The 21487-nt window shown below is 37.1% G+C and overlaps 1 protein-coding gene across 1 annotated transcript in view; it reads left to right on the top strand.

Moving 5' to 3' along the window:
• Nucleotides 1–1970: 1970 nt before the first annotated feature.
• The window catches only part of LOC106053338 (uncharacterized), a 34770-nt gene continuing 15253 nt past the window's right edge, over nucleotides 1971–21487 (top strand). Inside the window, exons 1-6 of the mRNA XM_056010556.1 lie at nucleotides 1971–2097; nucleotides 6679–6870; nucleotides 8178–8355; nucleotides 13045–13137; nucleotides 14915–15091; nucleotides 16416–16588. Of these exons, the coding sequence (XP_055866531.1) occupies nucleotides 6768–6870; nucleotides 8178–8355; nucleotides 13045–13137; nucleotides 14915–15091; nucleotides 16416–16588 (724 nt within the window). The 5' untranslated portion in view covers nucleotides 1971–2097; nucleotides 6679–6767. The remainder of the gene's footprint in view (nucleotides 2098–6678; nucleotides 6871–8177; nucleotides 8356–13044; nucleotides 13138–14914; nucleotides 15092–16415; nucleotides 16589–21487) is intronic.

Raw genomic sequence — 21487 nt, 5'->3', positions numbered from 1 at the left:
ATTCCTGCTACTAATGGGGCAGGCAGGGGAAACAGTGGTGCATGTCTTACGACAGTGTCCAAGAGCTGCGGGGAGACAACTGAAGGCTCACTTGAACTGCATCGGAGCTATGAGGCTCTTACCAGAGCACCACGGGAGGCCCATGCTTTCCTGCCCTGCTACCATTGGGAGTTAATCCAAGGTTCATATTTTCCAATACGTTATCCATTTCTATACAAAGCTTACGTATTAAAATTAAAATTTAAGGATGCGTTGTTCAACCTTTTTCAAAACGTATATGTTTCGGTTTTACATATTACAAATTTGACACTTTTGTTAATTTCTAGTTGTTATTCATTTAATGTTGTGTTGGACCTTAAAATTCCGCCAATATCCTACTAAATAAGTGACTTATTAATGCTGACATTTGACCTTATAGACGATAGTCCAGAGCTTGACTACACGACTACGAGCAGCGATACGTTATGCATTAACTTAAACTGTTAACATTATCTCTGCTGTCACAATAAAAATGTTTGAAATTAATTCTGATTCAGTTTGTCTGCTACGTCTATCATCGAACAACAATAAAAATGGTTAATTCCAATGAAAAAAAAATATGTATGTGTCAAGTTTTACATGTTAGAAAAGGCCAGAATAATCCTTATTTATCGATGGTCTAATGCGACCCCTGGATTGGCCTTTTTAGTCATACAAGAAGTTGCAAAAGGAAAAGATCATCTCTCGAGATGTAAAATGCCACAGAATGCGACCCCTGACAATTTGTTAGTCGATCCCCAATTGGCTCGCGATCCACAAGTTGAGAACCCCTGGTCTAAGGGTTGCCGACTCCTAATTTGAAACATGAGAAAGGCTTTGGGAGAAAATATGATTGTACAGCTTATAATTGAAAAAAAAATCCTCTCTTAAAACATAGCTTATAACCACTTCCCTTATTCTGTATACCGGATATTATGAATGTTGACATTGTGTTCATGTGTGTGTGTTTGTTATTTGTATGTAGAGTTATTCCCCTTGGTAAGAAAGTTGATATCACAGTGTTGTGTGTAACCTCGTACTGTGAGGGTGTGTAAATAAATGGACTGATGAATCTGGCGTTATAGTGTTGGCGTTGATTATAGTTATTAAGTGTAGCGTTCTCTAGTTTAACAATGAAAATTCCCAATAGGTATAATAGATTTTAGAAAGAAAAAACAAAATATACATGAACTGCAAATAAACACTACATCCATAGAACAAGTAAACGCATATAAATATCTAGGCGTTATCATCAACAACAAGCTTTCATGGGAAGACCACCTTGGAACTCTGACAAAGAAAACAGCCCAGCGACTCTTTTTTCTATACAAACTCAATAGCTTTAAACTTAACAAGAAGATCCTTGAGACTTTTTACGGCGCGACTATACAAAATCTGCTAACATACGGAATAAGTTGTTGGCAAGGCAACGCCTCATCTAAACTGTTGCGACGTCTAGAAAACATCATTAAAAAAGCATCAAAAATTACACTCACAACATCACCACATTTAAAGGAACTTTTTGAACAAACGTGCCTAAGAAAAATTGAAAAAATCATGGAAGACAGCGGCCACCCGCTCAATCAGAACTACGTCAGGTCGTCGCGAAGTGGGCGACTGCTGTCAATCAAAACAAGAACGGAGCGGTACAAAAACTCGTTCGTACCTCACTCGGTCAGACTCTATCACCTCCACTCATTGATCAGGGAACATGAAATGCACCAAGATACATGTGTGTATTCGCTGAATGAACTCTTTATGTTTTCTGTTGTATTTATGTGTATTTTTCTGTTGTGTTGTCTTAATATGAGAAACGAGTCCTTGTAATCACAACAAATTTATAGGGATCAATAAAGCAGTCTTAGTTTTAGTCTTAGTCTTATAATGAGCATTGGTTCTATCTATTTATATAGGTCCGTGCTACCATTCCCCAGCTCTTTTCGTTCAGTGGTAATAACTTGTGGTGCTATGAAACGGAAGTGGAGAAACACAAACAATTAAAAGATCAAGTCAGAGTTCCTTTGGGAATATCACCAAATATTCTTTTATGTCATTGTCTTTTAGACAACCAAAACTAAGGTATTTGTTCATTATAGTGTATCTTAAAGAATATGACCTGGTTGTACTTTTTATTCAGTATAAACACTAAACTTATAAATCTATACACTCAAGAACAATGACCAAAAAAATAAAGTAGATCTACTATCTAGACTAGTAATAGTAGGTCTAGACCAGTGATGCCCAAACTACGGCCCGCGGGCCAGATCCGGCCCGCGACGTGGTTCTGACCGGCCCGCCAAAACATCAGCACAAAATGTAGAAAATATAAAGAAAAAGGTTGAAAAATTTATTTTCTCTATGTTAGGACTCTCACGTTTCCTCTGATGTATTTCATACTAATCTATGTCTTGTTAGTTATTCATGTAAATTTTTTTTTCTATAAGAACTCAAGTTTGTATTTTTCAGCGACAAGAATTGACAGTTATTTTAGAGTCTTGGACGATTCAGCGGCTGTCTTGAGCTAGCTGTGTCCTTGACATCTCATGTGTATAACACAGCGCATCTTTTCTGCATCTTTTTGGTTCGGGTACTTCTGACATCAATATGATTGGTGACGTTCCGTGTAACATTTGTAGGTTAATGAAATGGGAGTGTCAAAGAATTGGAGGTTAAAACTTCCAGAACAAGTGGACAAATCATTATTAAATGTAAATTAACAAAACAACATGTTTGATTTGTACTGAAAGTCTGGCTGTTTTAAAGAACAAAACATAAAAGGCATTCTAAAACAAACCATTACAAAAATATGGAGGTACTGTTGGTTTGAACCGCAAAGAAAAGAGTCGCTAAGTTACGTCTAGAGTTGAGCGAGTGACGAAAATGTTTACCAAAAAGTCAAGAAAATGAGTCGACTTTAATGGAGGCCACAGAGTTGCTCACATTTTAAGAAGAGAAATGAAGCATAAAAAGTGCTTGCTAGCAGTGATGGAAGAAAATCGGCCTGAAAATAAAATGCATTTAAAGCTGTCAACATTTCTGGCATGACAGTTGCAAAACAAGTGGACAATTTGATGAAAAACTCCATTCAAAACTAAATGACAGAGCAACAGATTTCGAAATAATTACTATTGCCGCTGAAGAGTGTCACAAACTGGAACTGATTGACTTACAAAGCCAGACTTACCAGCTTGAGAAATTTCGAGCAATATAGATATAGATTTCTTCGCCGTGTTGTCTACATACACCTTGCACGTTTCCGAAAACAATTGCTGTGTAGGATCACAATGTTTACAAGCACTTAATTTAGTAGAAAAACTGTTTCAGTTACAAGACACCTGAAACCCTTGTTACGTAATTGACTTATGGCCGGATCCACGGGATTGTTATTACTTAGACTTAGGTCCTTCCGCGCCGTTCGGCGCATTGGGCGGCAAGCTGTCTCCATAAAGATCTGTCACTGGCAATGTCTGAAGCCTCCTCCCACCTGGTGTCCACTGTTCTGAGGTCCTCCATGAAGGTGTGTCGCCAAGTAATACGAGGACGTCCTTGTTTGCGCTTTCCTCGTTTTGGCTTCCATGTTATCGCAACTTTTGGTGTGCGTAATTCATTTTGACGTAGAACATGTCCCGCAAACCTCATGCGACGCTCAGTCACAACCTCACTAAGTGTTCGACTCCCAGTTCAGCATAGGATTTCCTTGTTTGAGATCCGGTCTGTGTAACTGACTCCCAAAATCCGTCTCAGCCATCTCTGTTGAGCCACATTTAGTCTTTTCTCAATTTTGACAGATGACTTCCACGTCTCACATGCATATGTAGCAGTTGGAATGACGATTGTGTTGAGAAGGTGTATTTTTGTCTCGAGTCCAATGGCTTGGTTAGTCCAAATAGGCTGCAGCCTTTGGAAAATGCTCCCTGCCTTTCCTATTCGGCACGCTACATCATGGTAAGCATCTCCATCATTTGTTATGATGCTGCCAAGGTACGTGAACTTGTCCAGCTCTTCAAGCTTTAACTCGCCAAGTATGACGGGGACACCCTTTGCCTTATATCCCACTCGCATAATTTTAGTCTTATCCAAGTTTATACGGAGGCCAATTTTGGGTGCCTCTCTGTCTAGGCTCTCCGTCATTTCTTGAATGCATTTATTTGTAGCCCCGAGTAGTGCAACATCATCAGCAAAGTCCAAGTCCGTCAATTGGACCAAAGGCAGTCTGGTTCATTGCTCTCCTCATTATGTAGTCGATGGCTAGGAGGAAAAGGAAGGGAGATAGGATGCACCCCTGTCTCACACCTGTCTCGATTGTAAAAAAACTCTGTTGTTCCCTCTTTTGTTTTAATGCAGCAACTAGACTGACTGTAAAGGTGTCGTAGGATCTGGACGAATTTTTCTGGGATACCGTATTCTCTAACTATTTTCCTTAGTGATTCTCGGTGGACACTATCAAACGCTTTTTAGAAGTCCACGAAACTGATCGTTAGCCGTTGTTGGTACTCAAGACTTTGTTCTATATTATTTCGTAAAACGAAAATCTGCTCTGTACATGATCTGCCTCTTCGGAAACCTGCTTGTTCTTCTCTGAGCCTTTCATCTACAGATTGTTATTGTTATAAAACTATCTAAAATGGTTTGTTCTCTATTTCATTTTTCTGTATCTTTTCATTTATGTGGCCCGCGACACGAGTGTCGGAAATTAAAATGGCCCGCAGGCTGTATAAGGTTGGGCATCACTGACTATATTAAAAGACAGAACTATAATCTAGTATTAGAAAAACACAGCCTAATAAAGTATTTAAACACAGAGACAAAGGAGATAGTACCATATACATATGTTAGGACTAATTCGCAAAACTGCTTCTTCTTCCCACGTATCATTTGACCATGGAACGGGTAGCCTTAGTCAGCCAGGAATACTATTTCCTAGAAGATTTTAAGTCTCTATTTAACAGGCAGGATAAGATTAACATGCAGGATAAGATTAACAGGCAGGATAAGATTAACAGGCAGGATAAGATTAACAGGCAGGATAAGATTAACATGCAGGATAAGATTAACAGGCAGAATAAGATTAACATGCAGGATAAGATTAACAGGCAGGATACGAATAACAGGCAGGATAATATTAACATGCAGGATAAGATTAACAGGCAGGATAAGATTAACAGGCAGGATAAGATTAACAGGCAGGATAAGATTAAAAGGCAGGATAAGATTAACAGGCAGGATAAGATTAACAGGCAGGTTAAGATTAACATGCAGGATAAGATTAACAGGCAGGATATGATTAACAGGCAGGATAAGATTAACAGGCAGGATAAGATTAACACATGGATAAGCGAGGAACATATCTGCTTTTTTAAAGAAGAAACGTCCTGACAATTATAAGATAAATCAAACTTTAAAATGACGCGAACCTTGTCTGGCAATTATAAAAGCCAAAATACAGAAACTAAATTTTTGTTTAATATAAGCAGAACAATAAGAGAGACACAAATCATTTCTCTTATACTTCGGAGCTGAAAACACACGGTTAGACCATGACTACCATATGCGTCCTCTGTTTGGGACAGGTCAGCTTTATTAGAGCTGAATAGAGTGAAGAGATTTATAACAAACGAATATTTTCACATTTCAGTAGAGTAACGTCATTAGTACAATTTAGGGACTAGTACCAGTACAAAGTATTGCCTCTGCCACCTATCGAGAGTGGCAGGACTGATGGGAGGCTGAGACTCACAGTAAACTCAGGCAGATTGTGGCGGATGTCAGGTGGCGGCCCACATCTAAGGGTCTGACAAGGCGTGGTAGCACGACCATGTCCAGACTTAGGATTGGTCACACCTACATCACGCACTCTTTTGTACTGAAGAGAGAGGAGCCCCCACTTTGTGAGTACTGTGACTCTCGCCTCACCGTGGAACATATTCTCATTGACTGCCCCAGATACCAGGATGTCAGGGAGAATTTTTTTAGAACACCCACCTTGAAAACACTATTCGACATTGTCGACCCTGGGAAGGTACTGGGCTTTGTTCCTGAAGGTGGGGTTGTCTACGAAGATCTGATTTTTGAACTGTGAACATATAATATTTACATAAGATTTTTACCAAATTATTAAATTTTTACTACCTTTACTATTTTAACTGTGAATAGACCGTGTTTTTAATGATCTAACTGTATAGAATTTAGCCCTTGTTATGTAAAGGGAGAGTGATCCTTAAAGGATTACGGGCATGAAATGGCCTAAATTGTGCCGCTGTGCCTAAACTCAAAACTCAAACTCAAACTCCAGTACAGAAGACTCAAAAGTAAAGTAGCAATTACACATATAATAATGAACCATAATTTTTAAAATAAAAACAAAATCTAATGAAATCCTCAGAAAGGCATAATAAGGTGAATTATTTTATTCCATTTGCTAGGACAAATTTAATCAGTGGTCCATCTTCCTTAGCACCATTAGAGCATGGAATGGGTTGCCTGAATCAGCCAGGAAAACCAACGACTTAGTAGAATTTTAAGACTCTAATTAACAAACATGACTAAATTAACACATTAATATGCATTGGACGTTTTATCTTCTCTTTTGAAGAAACGTCAATAGTTACTAAGATAATATAAGCCCAAATCGCTAATCATTTCTTTCTCTCCTGTTGTCAGCAAACAAAAGGTATTACTGCTACGTTCTGTCCATCCTACCAACGCATGTGAGGCGTCGCTCTGGTTCCATCCTTCCTTCTTACGTAATAATGGGCCTCAGTCCTGAGGAGGAGGAAGTCCAACGGCTCTATGGCGAAGGGAAAACGTTTCTATTGGTTACGTCCATTGTCTTTGCAACGTTTGGGATACCAGGTAAGGATTGTTTAGAGTACCAGGTAAGGATTGTTTAGAGTACCAGGTAAGGTTTGTTGAGAGTACCAGGTAAGGATTGTTTAGAGTACCAGGTAAGGATTGTTTAGAGTACCAGGTAAGGATTGTTTAGAGGACCAGGTAAGGATTATTTAGAGTACCAGGTAAGGATTGTTTAGAATACCAGGTAATGAATGTTTAGAATACCAGATAAAGATTGTTTAAAGTATCAGGTAATAATATTTTAGAATATCAGGTAATGATTGTTTAAAATATCTAGTAAGAATTGTTTAGAATACCAGGTAATGATTTTTTGGGATACCAGGTAATGATTATTTGGGATATCATGTATAGATTATTTAACATACCGGGTAATGATTATTTGGGATACCAGGTAATGATTATTTGGGATACCATGTATAGATTATATGGGATACCAGGTAATGATTATTTATGATATCAAGAAATCTTAGAAATAATTACTCGTGGTACATGAAATAACATCATTCCACATCTGTGGCTGCCATTATGGAAAGTGAAACCTCCTTCTCGTCCCCCTCTCTATAATCAAAAACAAGGAACTTTTTTAAAATGTCTTGCTTGTTTATCTTACTTATCTTATGCTAAATAAATTAGTAAGTTGGTTAGTCAAATTATTTAAACTAAGTCTAAAATATTACTCTGAAGTGGACAGACTTGTTGCGTATGACCTTTTCAATTTTAATGACTATTGTTGTCTTCGTACTGTCCTACTTATGACCCGATGGTTACCGAAGCTTATATTAATTCACTCTGTCTGACTGTCTGTCTGTCTGGTACAAATCTTGTACACGTTATTTCTCCTACTTCCCATTCTCGGATCAAGTTGAAATTTTGCACAATTATACATTGACGATGACAACACATGAATCAATCAAATAATTAAATTGTTAGTTAATCAATTAGTGATAATTAATTAATTTTGTTTTATAGAGTAAAAAGAGGTTAAAACTTGCAATATTGAAAGATAATGCAGCGATTGAAAGGCAGCGTGGATGGCTGCCTGGTCGTGCGGTTTGCGCGCTGGACTGTCGTTCGGACTTATTGATGGTCCCGGGTTAAACATGCCCGCTCCCATCCCCTGTCGTCCTGCGGGAGGTTTGGACTAGGAAGTAAACTATCTTCAACTTTGAAGGAACATCCGAAATAAGTAAAACATTTTACAAACAAACAGACATTCTCACCCATTACTTAATATAATTTTTTTTTAATTTAACTAGATAGTTCTAATTTCTACGTCAAGATGTTTGTATTGTCCACTGTTTCCACAGGTAACATCCTGGCAGCACTGGCAGTTAGACACCGGAAGCTGAGAGACACTGACTTAACCATGTACTGGGTCAGCTTGTGTTTATTCAACACTTTGTCTATAGCCATCTATTTTCTAAGACATTTCACTTCAAGTATAGTGGGCAAAGACGTTAAAGATTTAACTTATTACATGTGTGGGTGAGTGTCCGAGTTACCTGTGTCAGTCTCTAAATTACCACATGTCTTAGTCTCTAAGTTACCACATGTCTTAGTCTCTAAGCTACCTATGTTCGTCTCTAAGTTTCCACCTGTGCTAGTCTCTAAGCTACCTATGTTAGTTACCTGTGATAGTCTCTAAGTTACCTATGTTAGTTACCTGTGATAGTCTCTAAGTTACCTATGTTAGTTACCTGTGTTAGTCTCTAAGTTACCTATGTTAGTTACCTGTGTTAGTCTCTAAGTTACCACCTGTGTTAGTCTCTAAGCTACCTATGTTAGTTACCTGTGATAGTCTCTAAGTTACCTATGTTAGTTACCTGTGTTAGTCTCTAAGTTACCACCTGTGTTAGTCTCTAAGCTACCTATGTTAGTTACCTGTGATAGTCTCTAAGTTACCTATGTTAGTTACCTGTGTTCGTCTCTAAGTTACCACATGTGTTAGTCTTTAAGTTACCAAATGTGTTAGTCTCTAAGTTACCACATGTGTTAGTCTCTAAGTTACCACATGTGTTAGTCTCTAAGTTACCACATGTGTTAGTCTCTAAGTTACCACATGTGTTAGTCTTTAAGTTACCACATGTGTTAGTCTCTAAGTTACCACATGTGTTAGTCTCTAAGTTACCACATGTGTTAGTCTCTAAGTTACCACATGTGTTAGTCTCTAAGTTACCACATGTGTTAGTCTCTAAGTTACCACCTGTGTTAGTCTCTAAGTTACCACATGTGTTAGTCTTTAAGTTAACACATGTGTTAGTCTCTTAGTTACCACATGTGTTAGTCTCTAAGTTACCACATGTGTTAGTCTCTAAGTTACCACATGTGTTAGTCTCTAAGTTACCACATGTGTTAGTCTCTAAGTTACCACATGTGTTAGTCTCTAAGTTACCACATGTGTTAGTCTCTAAGTTACCACATGTGTTAGTCTCTAAGTTAACACATGTGTTAGTCTCTAAGTTACCACATGTGTTAGTCTCTAAGCTACCACATGTGTTAGTTTCTAAGTTACCACATGTGTTAGTCTCTAAGTTACCACATGTGTTAGTCTCTAAGTTACCACATGTGTTAGTCTCTAAGTTACCTGTGTCAGTCTCTAAGTTACCACATGTGTTAGTCTCTAAGTTACCACATGTGTTAGTCTCTAAGTTATCACATGTGTTAGTCTTTAAGTTACCACATGTGTTAGTCTCTAAGTTACCACATGTGTTAGTCTCTAAGCTACCTATGTTAGATACCTGTGTTAGTATCTAAGCTACCTATGTTAGATACCTGTGATAGTCTCTAAGTTACCACCGGTGTTAGTATCTAAGCTACCTATGTTAGATACCTGTGTTAGTATCTAAGCTACCTATGTTAGATACCTGTGATAGTCTCTAAGTTACCACCTGTGTTAGTATCTAAGCTACCTATGTTAGATACCTGTGATAGTCTCTAAGTTACCACCTGTGTTAGTCTCTAAATTACTTATGTTAGTTACCTGTCTTAGTCTGTAAGTAACCTATGTTAGTTACTTGAATAAGTCTCTAAGTTACTTTTGTTAGTCTTTAAGTTACATATGTAGGTCTATAAGTTACCTGTGTTAGTCTCTAAGTTACCCGTGTTAGTCTCTAAGTTACCCGTGTTAGTCTCTAAGTTACCTGTGTTAGTCTCTAAGTTACCCGTGTTAGTCTCTAAGTTACCTGTGTCAGTCTCTAAGTTATCTGTGTTAGTCTCTAAGTTACCACATGTGTTAGTCTCTAAGTTACCACATGTGTTAGTCCCTAAGTTACCACATGTGTTAGTCTTTAAGTTACCACATGTGTTAGTCTTTAAGTTACTACATGTGTTAGTCTCTAAGTTACCACATGTGTTAGTCTCTAAGTTACCACATGTGTTAGTCTCTAAGTTACCACATGTGTTAGTCTCTAAGTTACCACATGTGTTAGTCTCTTAGTTACCACATGTGTTAGTCTTTAAGTTATCACATGTGTTAGTCTCTAAGTTACCACATGTGTTAGTCTCTAAGTTACCTGTGTCAGTCTCTAAGTTACCACATGTGTTAGTCTCTAAGTTACCACATGTGTTAGTCTCTAAGTTACCACATGTGTTAGTCTTTAAGTTACCACATGTGTTAGTCTCTAAGTTACCACATGTGTTCGTCTCTAAGTTACCACCTGTGTTAGTCTCTAAGCTACCTATGTTAGATACCTGTGTTAGTATCTAAGCTACCTATGTTAGATACCTGTGATAGTCTCTAAGTTACCACCTGTGTTAGTATCTAAGCTACCTATGTTAGATACCTGTGATAGTCTCTAAGTTACCACCTGTGTTAGTCTCTAAATTACTTATGCTAGTTACCTGTCTTAGTCTGTAAGTAACCTATGTTAGTTACTTGAATTAGTCTCTAAGTTACTTTTGTTAGTCTTTAAGTTACATATGTAGGTCTATAAGTTACCCGTGTTAGTCTGTAAGTTACTTGTGTTAGTCTCTAAGTTACCCGTGTTAGTCTCTAAGTTACCTGTGTTAGTCTCTGAGTTACCCGTGTTAGTTTCTAAGTTACCCGAGTTAGTCTCTAAGCTACCTGTGTTAGTCTCTAAGTTACCCGTGTTAGTCTTTAAGCTACCCGTGTTAGTCTCTAAGCTACCTGTGTTAGTCTCTAAGCTACCTGTGTTAGTCTTTAAGCTACCTGTGTTAGTCTCTAAGTTACCTGTGTTAGTCTCTAAGTTACCTGTGTTAGTTACCTGTGTTAGTCTCTAAGTTACCCGTGTTAGTCTCTAAGCTACCTGTGTTAGTCTCTAAGTTACCCGTGTTAGTCTTTAAGCTACCCGTGTTAGTCTCTAAGCTACCTGTGTTAGTCTCTAAGCTACCTGTGTTAGTCTTTAAGCTACCCGTGTTAGTCTCTAAGTTACCTGTATTAGTCTCTAAGTTACCTGTGTTAGTCTCTGAGTTACCTGTGCTAGTTTCAATGTTTTGTGTGTTGGGTATGTATCTCTTTCGTCTCTGGACCCCCCCCCCTCCCCTCTTTCAATGATAAACTCTCTGTAGGACACATGTCATCTGACCATTGTATCTTTATTGGTACTGCCACAGTTCAAGTAAGCAAATCCCTCCACCCATCCCGGTCAGCAGCTGTTCTTAGCAGGACATCAAGAAAGAGGCCGGTCTATTCTTTGAGGTTTTCCATCCAGCTTTTCTTTGGACGGCCTTTTCTTGGTGCTCCCTCCATAGTACCTTGAAGAATGACTTTTGATAGTGAGTCGTGTCTTACAATATAACCAAAACCAGCTCAGCTTTCGTCTCTTCACAGTATTGAGGAGTTCCACCTTTTTGCCAGCCAGAGTGTTGACTTGTAAAAGTACAAACTCATTTGTTTCATTTTCCTGGTATCTGATCAGGGCCGGTTTTAGGCCACTGTAACCTATGCGGCCGCAGTGGGCCCCGATATCATAAGCCTCGCGCTAATTCTAGGTGTAAATTATTAAATGAAACCATTTTAACTTACATTACAAAGTTTCTGCGGCCTCCTGATTTTCCATGAACTCATGGAAATCTACTGAAAACATAAAAATCTCCTGAAAAATATACGAAATTGCCCATATTGGTTTGTCATTCAATTACTTTAGGCCAACAGTTCACTTAGATAGCTTTAACAACGGGGCAATAGTTGCTATTGAGCGTGATCTATCTAGGAAACAGAATTTTGATGATATACTGTAAGACTTCGCTACACGCAAGGCTCGAAAGCTAATTTGATCATGATTTAGTACTTAGTAAAGAATGAATCAAATGTAAACACGAATTTATTTTTTAATACAAAAACTTAATTTTCACTTATTATCCTTTTCCCTACCCTGACTGGGCCGCGCGCAATCCATTTCACATAAGGCCCCGCAATTGTTAGGGCCGGCCCTGTATCTGATATCCAGCTTTTTCGTCTTTTTTCTCTCCAAAGCTTTATTTCTTCCTTCAGCCTCAGAGTCCATCTTTCACAACCATAATAGAAGTACTGGCGAAGAACACTGTTTTAATTTTTTTTCTTCCTAGAAGCTAACGCTACTCTACCAGCACTATGTAACACGAGAAATGTGCCTAATTAGTAGATTATTAATAGTACATCTAGACACTAAAATAAACTACCGGATCCCCCTAAAATCTCAAGGTGAACATCAGCAGGATATTGTACTGTAGGTACCTCAGAATATGCATTTTTTTTTAAAGTTTTAAATATCGGAAATAATGCTTGTCCAGACCCCACTGGGGGAGCTCACATCGCTCCTCCAAACCCCGAGCTGCCAAGGATTGGGTGTCTACTGTCTTTCCACTAACTCCAGGAAGAACTTATTCTAGGATCCGAATGTAATGAAGATTAATTACGTATAGACACACACACAAACACACATATAGGCCTATACTTCCCCCCCACCAAAATAATTCCTGACTACTCCCATGATAGGGTTTACAGTTTGTCTTTTTTCATTTATTGGTTTAAATATCAGGCAGTGGCGTAGCGAAGGGGTTCATTGGCCCGGGCAATAGCAATAGTTAAATAGTAATGAGCAAATGAAGAATTCCTTCAAAACATGGAAAAAATAATTACGGAGAGAAAGAGTTAATACGTACTTGACAGTTGATATCATTTGTAAATTCATTGCCACGTGACTTTGACTATAAACAAGTCCTCTTGCTTCACAGAATCTGGATTCTACTTTGTCATTTGTCCTTTAGTATTGTCAGTTGGCATCATGTAGCGCTAGTAGTCAACCGGACTTTATATTTCACATTAGAGTAAGTGTGTTACTAAACTTATATCAACTCTGTCTGTCTGTCTGTCTGTCTGTCTGGTAAAAATTTTGAGCGCATTGAGAAAGCTAAAGCAGGCTAAAAAAAAAACAATTGGTAAAAATATGTCTAATAAATCTAATTGCATAGATTAATTATAGTTCTTATCTTATCTTATATAATACAGACGTTACTTCAAAAAAGAAGATGATTACGTCCTACGCGTCATGCATTCAGTCATGCATATTAATCAATGACTTAAGTTCTGCCAAGTCACTGGTTTTCCTGGCTAGCTCAGGCAACCCATTCCATGCTCTAATAGCACTAGGGAAGAAGGAATATTTGTACAAATTTGTCCTAGCATATGGGACGAGGAATGTGCCTTTATCTTTGTGTCTTTCAGAGTATTTTATTAAATTTTGTTTTTGTATTTGACGATTATGGTTCAGTGTTTTATGTATACTTGCTACTTTACTCTTGAGCCTTCTGTCCTGAAGGCTTTCTAAATTTAGTTAGACTAGATCTTTTACAAATGTAATTACGAGACTGAATCATACTAATTGATACAACTACGCTTAATATAAGCTTTGTTTTTTGTTGTTTTTTTTAAGTATGGTTGTTGTTTTTTTTTACTTTGTATTTCAAATATACCTGATTCAAGAGTAACCTTTGTCACGCGGGTGTGTAGTGTCACGCTTGACAGAACCCATTACGGCTGACCGTAGCAGCCAGCATTATTGGGTCACATTGAGTTTGAAAAGTGTGTAGATTTTCGAGAGAACAATTGATTTGCATAAATTAGATATATGGTAAATGTGTAATCAAGGGTAGGTGATTATAGGTTCTACCGGTGTCGATAAGTATCTAGAACAGCGGTTCTCAACCTTTTATGCTCGGCGACCCCTTTTTACAATCCGCCACTCTGCCGCGACCCCCGCCCCCACACACACACACATATACAGCAATAGAAGAATAGACTATAACAATCCATATTTTCGATGGTCTTAGGTGACCCCTGGCAAATCGACAATCGACCCCCAAAGGGGTCGCGTCCCACAGGCTGAGAACCCCTGATCTAGAAAGATAGAGATAGGCTACTATATCTATGTGAAGCTTGCTATCCATGAGTTCAGACGATCTATCAGTCAGCCGCTAGCCATCAGTTGTTGTTCCATGTTGATTAATGTGCTTCTTCACTGTTAGATTGTATAAGAACGCCCGTATCTTTATTGGGTTGAATTTCAACTACTCTAGTCAAGTTTTATACTTTGGATTAATTATTACTATACCTCTATTCAAGTCATAACTTCGTGTAGGGCGGAACCTGGACGCTGAGATTTAAAAAAAAACGGCTCTAACGATTTTTCTAGAACAGAATTATTACCTCGCTGGCCACACGGGGAAAACTCGAGTTGGGCCGTTATTATTTTTCTAGTAAAAAAATGAAATGATTTTAAATTTGGCTGGACATCGGTGCAGGGATTTGCTGTGCAAACTGTCTCTTGAGGACCGGCGCGTGGATAGTGTTGGGGCGTTCTTCCATCCCCGCTAGTGCAATGTACTCGGTACTTAGGAACGCCAACGGGGGTTCCTTTCGCGTGCCTAATCGTCACCTCTAATGACCGTTTCCTCACGAGCACCATGGTAAGGTTGAGAAGCATTAACCGAGCATTGGTGAATCTAACACTATACGTCGCCAGGATTCGTCGTAGCGTCGCCACTACATCTATGTCGCCATGATTCGTCGTAACGTCGCCACTACATCTACGTATTTTCCCTGCAGGCTTAAAGATTTGCAGAGAAAATGGCCGCCTCACTATACAGTGACCGCGATATGTCTGTTTTGTGGTGCGTACAATGTCTTCATCACCAACTTTGGGGTCACCCACACATTCAGCGAGAGACCTGATGATGGTCAGCAACAGAATGGTCAGAACAGAGAAGGGGAGGTGAAATATGAGTAAGATTATTATAAAAGTAGATTAAGATTATATTTTTTGTTCTTTATCAAAAATCTCAAATTAAGGGGGGCGCGGTGGATGAGTGGTTAAGCACTTGGCTTCCGAACCTGGGGTCCTTGAGTTCGAATCTCGAGGTAGACTGGGATTTTTTTATTTTGGGGGTATTCAGGGCGCCCCTGAGTCCACCCATGGGTACCTGACTTAATTGGGGGACTGTAAAGGAGGTTGGTCGTTGTGCTGGCTACAAGACACCTTGGTCCGTTAACCGTTGGCCAAAGAAACAGATGACCTTAACGTCTTCTGCCATATAGACCGCAAGGTCTGAAAGGGAAACTACTCTTTCTAGTTGACCCTGTGGATTCTATATTGACTGTTTGGCTCTGAGTCTCTTAACATATTGCCTTTTCCTATCTCTTCGCTTTTCTCTCTCTAGTTGCTTCTCTTTTTTACAAAGCTTAGATCAACTTTGTCTGTTTGTCTGTCTGTCTGGTACATATTTTGTGACGTTTTTTCTCCCACTTCCGATTCTCGGATCAAGTTGAAACTTTGCATAATTATTCATTGTTCTTAATAAAACGAAAATCATTTTAAAAAAGGAATAATTAAATAATTGCAAAATTAATAAATTTTGTTTGATAACAAAAAGGGAAATAAATCTTACAGTATTGTGGTTTGTTTTTTTGTAAATGTGGAATTCTTCCTTTTAGATAAGCTTCATTGTTGTCTTTTAAGTATTTTTGTGTATTTTGCTTGTGTCGTTCTTTTTTTTATGATTCTCTCTCTCTCTCTCTCTCTCTCTTTCTTCTCTGTCTTTCTTCTCTGTCTTTAAATTAATGATCTTTTTATTTCACTCTCTTTCCACCTCTTTAATCTCATTTTTCACTCTTTTTTTTCTGATTTGTCTATCTCATCTCTCTCTCTCTAGCTCTCTCTTTTTTCTCTGCCTCTCTCTCTCTCTCTCTTTCCCTCTTTCTTTCTCTCTTTCTCCCTCTCTCTCTTTCCCTCTCTATCTCTCTTTCCCTCTCTCTCTCTTTCTTTCCCTCTCTCTCTCTCTTTCCCTCTTCACCCCCCCTCTCTCTCTCTCTTTCCCCCCTCTCTCTCTTTCCCCTCTCTCTCTCTCTTTCCCTCTCTCTCTTTCTTTTCCTCTCTCTCTCTCTTTCCCTCTTCACCCCCCCTCTCTCTCTCTCTTTCCCCCCTCTCTCTCTTTCCCCTCTCTCTCTCTCTTTCCCTCTCTCTCTTTCTTTTCCTCTCTCTCTCTCTTTCCCTCTTCACCCCCCCTCTCTCTCTCTGTCTGAAATACATTCCAGTAAATTCCCTCTCCAGACACTTCGTGACCTGTGAGCTAGGCCCAAGCAAGCTATGGCCTTTTCTGATTTTCTTCTTCAACGCAGTGCTTCCAGCTGTAGCTGTGGTAGTCCTCAATCTCTATTTGATGCACCTTAAATCTCATCCCACAAGTCTAGTCATTAAAAGAAATGGCCCGTCTTCCATAAGTAGTAAGAACCTTTCTTCATTCTATTTATTATACATAAAATAAATAAAGAAACTGTTCTGTTTCTTCTGAAACAAATAATAAACTACTTAGTAAACTATTTTAAATTAGCTGACCAAAAGATTGGTCGACACCAGTTAAACCCAAAGTGGTCTATAATAGACCCCCCAGGGGTCTACGAAGACTTAACGATGTGAAGAAATAAATTGGGGAGGTCTATGAGATGTCCAAGGGGGGTCTACCTAATAGATTTCATTTAAGCAGGTCTTGACTTCAATTTTTACATCCCATTGATTCAATTATTTCATACATTTATATACAATTTGTACCTTAGTCAATCATTTAGATATGTATCCTGCTATTCGAACGGGAAAATGTATTTAATTTCAAAACTTCTTTAAATAGCTTAATTTTGTCTATATGTAATTAATGTTTAATAAAAGAAATGTAGACTGTCCAGCGGTCATTTACTTCATTCTTTAACATTGGGATTCATTATTTAACATTAGGTTTTATTATTTAAAATTGGGATTCATTCTTTAACATTGGGATTCATTCTTTAACATTGGGATTCATTCTTTAACATTGGGATTCATTCTTTAACATTGGGATTCATTTTTTAACATTGGGATTCATTCTTTAACATTTGGATTCATTCTTTAACATCGGGATTCATTCTTTAACATTGGGATTCATTCTTTAACATTGGGATTCATTCTTTAACATTGGGACTCATTCTTTAACATTGGGATTCATTCTTTGACATTGGGATTCATTCTTTAACATTGGGACTCATTCCTTAACATTGGGATTCATTCTTTAACATTGGGATTCATTCTTTAACATTGGGACTCATTCTTTAACATTGGGATTCATTCTTTGACATTGGGATTCATTCTTTAACATTGGGATTCATTTTTTAACATTGGGATTCATTTTTTAACATTGGGATTTATTCTTTAACATTGGGATTCATTTTTTAACATTGGGATTCATTCTTTAACATTGGGATTCATTTTTTAACATTGGGATTCATTCTTTAACATTGGGATTCATTCTTTAACATTGGGATTCATTTTTTAACATTGGGATTCATTCTTTAACATTGGGATTCATTCTTTAACATTGGGTTTTATTATTTAACATTGGGATTCATTCTTTAAAATTGGGATTCATTATTTAACATTGGGATTCATTCTTTAACATTGGGATTCATTATTTAACATTGGGATTCATTCTTTAACATTGGGATTCATTCTTTAACATTGGGATTTATTCTTTAACATTGGGATTCATTCTTTAACATTGGGATTCATTATTTAACATTGGGATTCATTATTTAACATCGAGATTCACTATTTAACATTGGGATTTATTCTTTAACATTGGGATTTATTCTTTAACATTGGGATTCATTCTTCAACATTGGGGTTCATTCTTTAACATTTTGGTTCATTCTTTAACATTGGGATTCATTCTTTAGCATTGGGATTCATTCTTTAACATTGGGATTCATTCTTTAACATTGGGATTCATTCTTTAACATTGGGATTCATTCTTTAACATTGGGATTCATTCTTTAACATTGGGATTCATTCTTTAACATTGGGATTCATTCTTTAACATTGGGATTCATTCTTTAACATTGGGATTCATTCTTTAACATTAGGATTCATTCTTTAACATTGGGATTCATTCTTTAACATTAGGATTCATTCTTTAACATTGGGATTCATTCTTTAACATTGGGATTCATTCTTTAACATTAGGATTCATTCTTTAACATTGGGATTCATTCTTTAACATTGGGATTCATTCTTTAACATTGGGATTCATTCTTTAACATTGGGGTTCATTATTTAACATTGGGATTCATTCCTTGTCAAACAAGCGGTTGTCTAAGTGCCTTCTTATGACCAGATGAAACCGATTACGCTGGTGGCGATGACAAAATAGATAAAGATTTGAATATTTAATGTTTGTTTTTTGTCGTAGAATGTTTGACATGTTTCGGATGTTCCTTCAGAGTTGAAGATAGTTTACTTCCTAGTCCAAATCTCCCGCAGGACGACGGGGGATGGGAGCGGGCAGGGTTTGAACCCGGGACCATCGATAAATCTGAACGACAGTCCAGTGCGCAAACCGCACGACCAGGCAGCCATCCTGCCATGTTAGAAGGACTACTCCATAGAACAATAAATTCCTATATGAAACATAATAGACCTATCCCTAGCAAATGAGGATGAACCTGCAAAAAAAAAAAAAATATTTCCAGTCTGTTTGCTGATTCCAGTAATAAATATTAATTGTTATTTTAATTGGTTTCAATTTGAAATGTATCAATAAAACGATAGATCTCTCTAACTTAACTCTTTTTTCTCCTAACTGACGATACCAGCGTTGATTCCACCAGAATGTGGTAAATAATTACGGAGAGAAAGAGTTAATATGTAGCTTTAAAATACTTTTTCACTCTTCAACTCACTAAAGTTAGAAATTAGTTTTAAAAAATGCAACACAAGTTAAGCATGGGGTCTACCTAAACCCAGATAACATGGCAAGGGGTCTAGGAGAAAAAAAGTTTGGGAACCATTGGTCTACACTGTGTAGAAAAAGGTCGACCGACGTTTTTGTTTGTCCTAATCTATGACTGTATGATGTGTTTATATCTAGTTGTTTTTTTTTGTTGCTAATCTATGACTGTATGATGTGTTTATATCTAGTTATTGTTAGTCCCTAATCTATGACTGTATGATGTGTTTACATCTAGTTATTGTTAGTCCCTAATCTATGACTGTATGATGTGTTTACATCTAGTTATTGTTAGTCCCTAATCTATGACTGTATGATGTGTTTACATCTAGTTATTGTTAGTCCCTAATCTATGACTGTATGATGTGTTTACATCTAGTTATTGTTAGTCCCTAATCTATGACTGTATGATGTGTTTACATCTAGTTATTGTTAGTCCCTAATCTATGACTGTATGATGTGCTTACATCTAGTTATTGTTAGTCCCTAATCTATTACTGTATGATGTGTTTATATCTAGTTATTGTTAGTCCCTAATCTATGACTGTATGATGTGTTTATATCTAGTTATTGTTAGTCCCTAATCTATGACTGTATGATGTGTTTACATCTAGTTATTGTTAGTCCCTAATCTATGACTGTATGATGTGCTTACATCTAGTTATTGTTAGTCCCTAATCTATGACTGTATGATGTGTTTATATCTAGTTATTGTTAGTCCCTAATCTATGACTGTATGATGTGTTTATATCTAGTTATTGTTAGTCCCTAATCTATGACTGTATGATGTGTTTACATCTAGTTATTGTTAGTCCCTAATCTATGACTGTATGATGTGTTTACATCTAGTTATTGTTAGTCCCTAATCTATGACTGTATGATGTGCTTACATCTAGTTATTGTTAGTCCCTAATCTATGACTGTATGATGTGATTATATCTAGTTATTGTTAGTCCCTAATCTATGACTGTATGATGTGTTTATATCTAGTTATTGTTAGTCCCTAATCTATGACTGTATGATGTGTTTACATCTAGTTATTGTTAGTCCCTAATCTATGACTGTATGATGTGTTTACATCTAGTTATTGTTAGTCCCTAATCTATGACTGTATGATGTGCTTACATCTAGTTATTGTTAGTCCCTAATCTATGACTGTATGATGTGATTATATCTAGTTATTGTTAGTCCCTAATCTATGACTGTATGATGTGTTTATATCTAGTTATTGTTAGTCCCTAATCTATGACTGTATGATGTGTTTATATCTAGTTATTGTTAGTCCCTAATCTATGACTGTATGATGTGTTTATATCTAGTTATTGTTAGTCCCTAATCTATGACTGTATGATGTGTTTATATCTAGTTATTGTTAGTCCCTAATCTATGACTGTATGATGTGTTTATATCTAGTTATTGTTAGTCCCTAATCTATGACTGTATGATGTGTTTACATCTAGTTATTGTTAGTCCCTAATCTATGACTGTATGATGTGTTTACATCTAGTTATTGTTAGTCCCTAATCTATGACTGTATGATGTGCTTACATCTAGTTATTGTTAGTCCCTAATCTATGACTGTATGATGTGATTATATCTAGTTATTGTTAGTCCCTAATCTATGACTGTATGATGTGTTTATATCTAGTTATTGTTAGTCCCTAATCTATGACTGTATGATGTGTTTACATCTAGTTATTGTTAGTCCCTAATCTATGACTGTATGATGTGTTTACATCTAGTTATTGTTAGTCCCTAATCTATGACTGTATGATGTGCTTACATCTAGTTATTGTTAGTCCCTAATCTATGACTGTATGATGTGATTATATCTAGTTATTGTTAGTCCCTAATCTATGACTGTATGATGTGTTTATATCTAGTTATTGTTAGTCCCTAATCTATGACTGTATGATGTGTTTATATCTAGTTATTGTTAGTCCCTAATCTATGACTGTATGATGTGTTTATATCTAGTTATTGTTAGTCCCTAATCTATGACTGTATGATGTGTTTATATCTAGTTATTGTTAGTCCCTAATCTATGACTGTATGATGTGCTTACATCTAGGTTTTGTTTGTCGCTAATCTATGATTGTATGATGTGTTTATATCTAGTTATTGTTAGTCCCTAATCTATGACTGTATGATGTGTTTATATCTAGTTTTTTGTTTGTCGCTAATCTATGACTGTATGATGTGTTTATATCTAGTTTGTCGCTAATCTATGACTGTATGATGTGTTTATATCTAGTTGGTTTTTTTTTGTCGCTAATCTATGACTGTATGATGTGTTTATATCTAGTTTGTCGCTAATCTATGACTGTATGATGTGTTTATATCTAGTTTGTCGCTAATCTATGACTGTATG

Source organism: Biomphalaria glabrata, chromosome 14 (genome assembly GCF_947242115.1).
Source record: "Biomphalaria glabrata chromosome 14, xgBioGlab47.1, whole genome shotgun sequence".
Lineage (NCBI taxonomy): Eukaryota > Metazoa > Mollusca > Gastropoda > Planorbidae > Biomphalaria > Biomphalaria glabrata.
This window is presented reverse-complemented; position numbering and strand designations above follow the sequence as displayed.